Source organism: Lolium perenne, chromosome 2, assembly GCF_019359855.2.
Source record: "Lolium perenne isolate Kyuss_39 chromosome 2, Kyuss_2.0, whole genome shotgun sequence".
Lineage (NCBI taxonomy): Eukaryota > Viridiplantae > Streptophyta > Magnoliopsida > Poales > Poaceae > Lolium > Lolium perenne.
Window position 1 is genome coordinate 96574433 of NC_067245.2, and position 8098 is coordinate 96582530.

The following is an 8098-nucleotide window of genomic DNA, read 5'->3' on the forward strand; positions in this document are numbered from 1 at the left end:
CTAGCGTGGACAAGTTGTGGGTCCCACGATAATCTGGATAAGTGGAGACATGTCCACTGCGGGGCACCAACAGCGGCCCCACTAACGGTCAACTTAACGGGATTCCTCCCGTCCGAGCTCCTTCTGCGGGTTTCAGACAAGGGCCTGTGGAAAACTGAGGAAAAACTAAGGAGCTGGGGAAAACTGAGCACAACTAAGGAACCGATGGCACGGAAATAGAAAACCCTATATTTTTACCCCAACAAAACATACAATTGCATATGTTTGATTGCAACATTTTTTTGTCTGACCTGATCAATCCACAATAGCCTCATTGTTTTTTCTAAGGGAACATGTCGATCTTCGATGCTTGCTATGTCACTGCTTGTAATAACTTTTACCTACTTGACTAAGATAATCTTGTTAGCATATGTGTGCTCATTGGCATTACTTAGTTTTTATGTTGAACTTTGTGATTTTTCATGTGTTGATTTGATTCTTTGATATAATTCGGACAACATGCTTGATGTGTCATATTTTTAATGACCCTTCTTGGTTCATATGTTGTTATGTGTCTGATGGATATTGGAAGCTTCATGCATGCATATCTACAATATGCCTTTTCTTATGGTTTCATCACGTCCTTTGATTCAATATGTAGGAAAAACTCCATCATTTCTTTATTGGCTAAGATATGCATGCATTTAAAATTCATATACATATCTACATATTTATGTGAAGTTGGTACTATGCTTTTTTTTATAGTTATTTAATATACTTCGGACCCAATGAGTTTGGAGACTAAAATGTATTTGAATGGGTTCTAGGTGCAATGGAGAAGTACTGAATGGTTGGCTCATGCACGAGAAATATGTGTGACAACATGTACAAATTGGGACCAAGCTAGGATAAACTTATGTCTATTGCATCATATACCAATGATTTCTGTGTAACAAGCTTCTCTTTTTTATACTCAAAGTATTCAATCTGCATCATGGTTTGAAAGACTATTTGAAAAAGGTTGTGTTTCTTGCAAGTCCATAGAAAAACTCTTTATTGAAAATATGATCATTTTTGTTTTCTATTTTTTTAATATAACTGTGACATCATCCTCTATGGAGAATAAATAATCCAACAGTAGACCAATGGAATAAATTTCAACAATAACATTTTCCGCGGTTGCCACCACTTCCTTTCTTCACTTGCATTGACACACAACAAACAAATAGTAACAAGGATTATCGTACCGTAAGATAATACATTTTCATCATTGCACAAGATATCTTCTCTTACTATAATATTTTATTTTTGGTGTTAACAACCCCATTATTTTTGGAGCATGTAGTCAATAATTACTAGAGATAACTTAAGAGATGAATCACTGTACTCTATTATTTTTTCCTTTTGTCGAAGTGACTTGGAATAAAAAAATTACTTTGTTAACTATTGTACATGTTCTAACTCCTAAGGAAGGACTCAACTTTTGTGCTAAGATTAGCGTGCGGAGGGATACCCCGTCTCACTAGCTGGATCTTCACGCATGTTGCAGCATTAAAATGTTTTTCCTTCTTGTTTAATGAATGAGGTACAATATGCACTTCCTTTTATTTTAGAACAAGTGACCCAATTTTATCTAGATATAGATGTACTTATAATAAAATAATTTTAAATATATCTAAATAATTTATTTTTGAGCAAAATAAATATATTATTTTGATGATTCAGAGGCCAGACCTTTAAAAAAAAGGCCAAGTTGGTTGATGTTTTGGACGACATGGCATCAGCCATGCACCCATGTGTCCTGGTCCAGTAATCACAGCGTGCGGCAAGCAAACAATGTGTGTCATGTGCGCCTAACCAGAGGCATGGGCCCTTGTCGCCTCTGGCTCCTCCACTCTGATACCGACACCTAAGCACATTTGTTTTGCAGGGTACTTCGCCTTTTCTCCTACTCCTAACTATTTTAGGGCATCGTGAGCGGCATCAACGCGCCGCTAAAAGTAGGTCTGCATCTCAACCCAGCGGTCTCACGGCAAGCTGATTGTGTTGTTTCCGCAGACATGCAAACACAACCCAAATTTATGGTGTAAATGTGTTAGCGTACGCGTCTCCCTTGTTGCCCTTTAGGTCCGTCTACTAGTGATAGTGTTTGTTTCATCTTCCGCGCGTGAGTAATGGGTCCGGCGAAGGTTCGGTTCCTCGCGTCACATTAATGGTGTTGTCTCACCTCCATGTGCCGTAGTATTGGCGCCGGCGTCACTTGGGCATTCCACCAGTTGAAGGCGGTGCCCAGCCTTTTAAATAGGGAGAGTCTCGCCACACCTCGCCTACAACCAACCGCCACATACATCGCCATGGAAAAGGGATGGCCGTTCCGCAAGATAAAGCACGACGTCAAGACCGGGTTCTCTGGCGCCAAGAAGAAGAAAACCCCGCGCAACCATCGATACGAGTCGGTGGAACATGCCCATCGGCTGTTCGAGGAGAACCAGCCGGTCCTTGGCGGGATGCGGGCATGCCGAGCGGTGGCTAGTACCTCAACCACCTCCGTGTCCCGGTGCCTTCGGTGTCGCATGAGGAACGCCAACGGCGCTACTAGATCTGCCGCCGTAGTTTCATCCTCCACCAGATCTACGCGATGATCCGACCTTCTTCCTCGACTCCTACAACTGGTCTACCATCATGAGGTGGGACTTCGACCCGTGCCGCCGCGTGGGTTACCTAGGTGACGTCAACTTCTTCAACTAGAAGCTCCGCGCCCACTTCGAAGATGACAAGGATGGCGCCTTGGAGGAGGATGATGAACTCCAACTACCGGACCTCGTGGAGGACGAGGCCATGGAGATGGCCATCGACAATAGCGAGCTCGACGACCTCGCTAAGTGGGATAGCCTCGTCGTCCAACTACGAGCCTCCGCGTTGGCCCAAGGGAGGCCATTGACTCCTCCAGCGCCTCCTCCCGTAGCAGCACCGCCTGCGGCCGCACCATCACCACCTCTGGTGCCACAACAACCTCTTCATTGGCCGTGGCTTTGGGCGCCTTCGGTCTATATTGACCTCGTCGACAACGACGAAGTAGGCAACCATGGCGCCCGTTCGGCTTCGTGGTTGTGCGACATCGCTGAGAAGTGGGTGGTGTGGCTAGGTTTTTTCGGCGAGGGGATGAATGGCAACGAGATCGTCGAAGAGGCGGCTTAAAACAGGAGGTCGGTGTGTGCATTTGCTCGATGGTGGGAAGCTCTGTTGTCACATATTATAAACGTTGACCAATGGGGGAATGATCGTTGTTAGGTAGGATGAGACTCTCCCCGCGGATGGACGCTAGGATGATAACCCGGTTTATTCGCCCCTCCCTGCGAAATTACCGCGAGATGGGGATTCGAACCCGGGTGGGCTGGCTGCGCACTCGCTTGCCTTGCCACTGAGCTGGAACTCAGTTCTCGTTGTCACATATTATTAGATTCATCTTTAAATATACCCTTAGATCCAAATTCAATTATCTAAACATATGAATATGAATTAAAAATATATACCTCCACCATTCTAAAGAAAATATATACATCTAAATTTAGATAAATCTACGACATCATTTTTAGAATTGAGCGAATACAACAAATGTATTATAAGCGGATCCATCTAAAAGTCCAAACCAGGAAAAAATTTCAAATTCCATTAAAAAACTCTAAATGGTCTAAAAGACAATTTCCAAAACTCCAAACACGGTACGGCACTGCCCCATTTATTCTGCCCTTTTTCTCGTACAGTACCGAATTTTATTTCTTTATTTTCCTTGCCGAGATATCGTCTTGCCCGCGTGTCTTAGTCGCTGTCACGATAGGAATAGGGGCCCGACGCTAATCGCGGTGCCACCACCTGCAATCCACTACCGCGGTCGCTGCGCCGAGCTGTTCTTGCTCTGTCCTCCCTCCTACTCTTAAGATTTGTTCCTGATTAGACGCCGCAGGTTCCTGTGCGCGCTGAGACGGCGAAGAGCTTCAGAGCTAAGGATCTTTCTCGGTACGCGTCTCCGCCCCTGTTCTTGTTTCCTTGCGCTTGCTCACGTATCTTTCCTTGGAATTAGGCTGCTACTATTCCGCTTTATGAAAAGATTAGAGGAGTAGGAATTCTCCCCGTGCTTCTTTTGGTAGGAGATCAAGAATTTGATCTGAGTATGAAAAGCTTGCCCTTTCTTTGGATCTGACAGCGGTGCAACAGCTTGATGTGAAGCTCATTCCCCACGAGCGCTCTACTTCTGCGCTTCTACCGAGCAATTCGTCCGTGTCTCCTTGCCGTGCTTATGTTCTTGGATTCAGTAGATTTCTGGTACTGATTCATCTGCAGATTTGATGAAACGATCCTGTGTGCTGTAGTTTTCTTCTTTTCCCCTGAGTGCCGCGTTGGCCACGTTGCTTTCTGTCGGCCCTTTCTTTTGTCTCTTGCCCAATTTTGCGTGTATCCTTATCTCCTCTGGTTGTTGCTTCCGGCGTCACCAAAGCGACCGGCCAGCTACCTTGTCCTGCAAATTCTTGTGCTCGTTGTACCGGATTGGGAGGGGAAAGAGGTCAAACTTGTGTCAAAGGCAACTTCTTCTTTTCCCCTTCCGCTCTTCTTGTTTGAGTTCTGCTTCTAGATCCAGCTTTGGTTTTTCTTCGCTTGTTCTTGAATGATCTAGTATTACTTTGTTGATGATTCGTGGATGAGTTTGTACTTGATTCAGTATAATAAATGTTTCTTCATTGTTTTGCTTGATCTCTGACAGAGGTGCTCTTGGGTTTTGCTTACAGATTCAGGTTTTGAATCTGCTCGGCCAACCGGGGTTGCAAATTCAGAACTGGAAGGAAGAATCTGAGTACAAATGGGGCAGTGTTGCAGCAGTGCTACTACCCCGGATTCAAACCAAGGAGGAGGAGCCAATGGCTATGGCTATTCTTCACAGGCAAAACAAGCGCAAACACCTCCTAGTTACAACAACAACAACAATGCTCAGCCACCACCACAGGGTGAGGTGAGGTACACACCGCCGGCGATGAACGCTCCGGTAGTCCCACCAGTTGTTGCCCCCTTGAAGCCCATGCCCGACACGATTCTCGGCAAGCAGTTCGAGGATGTGCGCTCTGTCTACACCCTTGGCAAGGAACTCGGAAGGGGGCAGTTCGGGGTGACGTACCTCTGCACCGAGATCACCACTGGCAGGCAATACGCTTGCAAGTCCATCTCCAAGCGCAAGCTCGTGAGTAAGGCTGACAAGGAGGATATTCGCAGGGAGATCCAGATCATGCAGCACCTTTCTGGACAGCCAAACATAGTAGAGTTCTGCGGAGCGTATGAGGACAAGGGCAGCGTGCATGTCGTGATGGAGCTCTGCGCAGGTGGAGAGCTGTTTGATCGGATCATTGCTAAGGGGCACTACTCAGAGCGGGCAGCTGCTACAATCTGCAGAGGAGTTGTGAATGTCGTCAATGTTTGCCATTTCATGGGAGTGATGCACCGTGATCTGAAGCCAGAGAACTTTTTGCTTGCAACCAAGGATGAGAATGCAGTGCTCAAGGCCACTGATTTTGGGCTCTCAGTCTTCATTGAAGAAGGTAACACACGTATAATGTATAACATGCATATGCTTGTGAAAATTGTATTTTCTTGGTGGACAACTCTAATAGAAACTGGACATATATCTTGTAAAGAGGTATAAGTATTGTATAGTATGGCAAATATAAGTAGTATAGTTTATACTGAGTAGTATGTATTTGTCACTTGGCCAGTTCAGATCAGACTCTCAATGTTCTTTAAACTTCATGCTTTTCAGTTTTTGGAATCTGGAAGCATTTTCTATCGCTAATGCAGATATAATAGCACGGTGTTGTGGGTAGTGACTTGGTGGTGTCTGGTGATGTGATGGTGGAGGGATACAGTTCCTCTGGTCTTTTTTTCCTACATTTTTGCCATGTCATCTCCTATAGCGAGTATGGTGTGGCGCCATGGTCTATTTTATGACTTCATATAAGTAGTTTATCATCTGCCTCTGAAAGCATAACCACCAGCCTTTTTTTTATCCTGTAAGCCGTTTTGACTGATTCTTTGTTTAATCAAAGAGAATGTGATGTGACAAACTATTTAATTTTTCAAACTCTAGTTATCGTATACACATTAACTTATTTTCATGTCTTCCAAATATATCAGGAAAAATGTATAGGGACATCGTCGGAAGTGCTTATTATGTTGCTCCTGAAGTCCTTAGGCGAAATTATGGTAAAGAGATAGATGTTTGGAGTGCAGGTGTTATTCTATACATTCTTCTCAGTGGTGTTCCTCCATTCTGGGCTGGTATGTTTGCCTCTCAAGTCCTGATGTACTTCAACCTTCTGAATTAAGGTATACAATTGAGCTGTAACATTTTGTTGTCATTCTTCTGTTTGACTTTGCAGAAACCGAGAAGGGAATATTTGATGCTATTCTTCAAGGGGAGATTGACTTTGAAAGTCAGCCATGGCCATCAATTTCTGAGAGTGCTAAAGACCTTGTGAGGAAGATGTTGGCACAAGACCCAAAGAAAAGAATTACTTCAGCCCAAGTTCTCCGTAAGCTTCTTGACAACATTAACCTTCAAATATTTGTTCCTTTCACCAAAATCTGATACTTTGTATGCTGGATCAGAACATCCATGGCTCAGAGAAGGAGAAGCATCAGATAAGCCTATTGACAGTGCCGTGCTTTCTAGGATGAAGCAATTCAGAGCAATGAATAAACTGAAAAAGATGGCTTTGAAGGTATTATTATTTTCATATGATAATTGAATGCCTTTTTTCATCTGGTGCTTATAAGCAAATGTGTATGCAGGTTATAGCTTCAAACCTTAACGAGGAAGAGATCAAGGGCCTGAAGCAAATGTTCAGTAACATGGACACAGATAACAGTGGGACAATAACATATGAAGAACTCAAAGCAGGATTAGCCAAGCTTGGATCGAAGCTGTCAGAAGCTGAAGTAAAACAGTTGATGGAAGCAGTATGCACCGCTCCTGAACTATTACAGTATCTTTCTCAAGCATGATATTGTTTACAATGTATGCTTAGTACCTTCTGATCCATTCCAGGCTGACGTGGATGGCAATGGATCGATTGACTACGTTGAGTTCATAACAGCTACTATGCACAGACACAAGCTCGAAAGAGATGAGCATCTGTTCAAGGCATTCCAGTACTTTGATAAAGACAACAGTGGGTGAGTAATCTTTTTTTTTTTCTGATAATGGGCTACATCACTTTCTACAACGTATGATTCTGATGAGTGTGATAGTTTTGTTTTCCTCATCAGATCTTATCACTAGTGAGGCATGATATTTACAGATTCACACTTTACTAATGTTTGCTGAATTGGTTAATGGTCTGATACAACTTGGACGGAATGATAGTTGTATAACGCACCTGCGCATGAGACCCCAGGATTTATTTGACTAAGGATTACCTTGATTTTTATGCAGCTTCATCACAAGGGATGAGCTGGAGACTGCTTTGATCGAGCATGAAATGGGTGACGCGGACACCATAAAGGACATCATATCAGAAGTCGATACGGATAATGTAAGTCTGCGTGTTGTCAGTACTTTCTCATGTTTGTTCCTTTCATTTCTTGATGGCGGTCTTGTGGCAAAATTTCCAGGACGGGAGGATCAACTATGAGGAGTTCTGCGCTATGATGAGAGGAGGGCTGCAGCAGCAGCCAGTAAGGCTCAAGTAGAGTGTGTTTCCTTGTAGAAAATGATGTACTGATAGCGAAACTGCTCTTGGTTCTTTTGTTTTTCCATGGTAGCTGGACGGATAAGAAGTTTTTCCTTTGCATTGTTGAGATGATTGTGTATATCTCGTGGCTTTTTGCTCGTTGCACGGAGTTGCGCAAGTGTTGTGGACGTACTTTGTTCTTCTGTAAGTTCGTTTTTTGCAAGTACATCTAATAAACGGTTAATTTTTGCACATGAAATTTGCATATTGAATCCGTGTGTGTTACCCAGCGGAGTGGCAGGAGCCTGTTTTGCAGGAAAGGAGTTCAATTTGGTCAGTTGTAAGAGCTTATTGGCCTTGTAAAAGGTGAACAAGTGTGCGTTCTTATTCTGTTTGATGCACAC

At 43.8% G+C, this 8098-nt stretch overlaps 1 protein-coding gene across 1 annotated transcript; it reads left to right on the forward strand.

The window, feature by feature from the left end:
• Positions 1–3814: 3814 nt before the first annotated feature.
• Positions 3815–7953, forward strand: LOC127333331 (calcium-dependent protein kinase 19). The gene is made up of 9 exons (XM_071826139.1): positions 3815–3996; positions 4764–5564; positions 6157–6300; positions 6402–6554; positions 6631–6743; positions 6814–6981; positions 7070–7197; positions 7457–7556; positions 7636–7953. Exons 2-9 carry the CDS (start codon positions 4835–4837, stop codon positions 7711–7713), a joined length of 1614 nt encoding a protein of 537 aa, XP_071682240.1. The 5' UTR covers positions 3815–3996; positions 4764–4834; the 3' UTR covers positions 7714–7953.
• The last annotated feature ends 145 nt before the right edge of the window (positions 7954–8098 follow it).

What these genes read in the sequence shown, in the direction of transcription:
- LOC127333331 (XM_071826139.1), top strand. Translation starts at nt 4,835, where the DNA reads ATGGGGCAGTGTTGCAGCAGTGCTACTACCCCGGATTCAAACCAAGGA. An exon ending in CTCAGTCTTCATTGAAGAAG is followed by an intron (nt 5,565 to 6,156) that starts GTAACACACGTA and finishes CAAATATATCAG; the next exon opens with GAAAAATGTATAGGGACATC. An exon ending in TAAAACAGTTGATGGAAGCA is followed by an intron (nt 6,982 to 7,069) that starts GTATGCACCGCT and finishes GATCCATTCCAG; the next exon opens with GCTGACGTGGATGGCAATGG.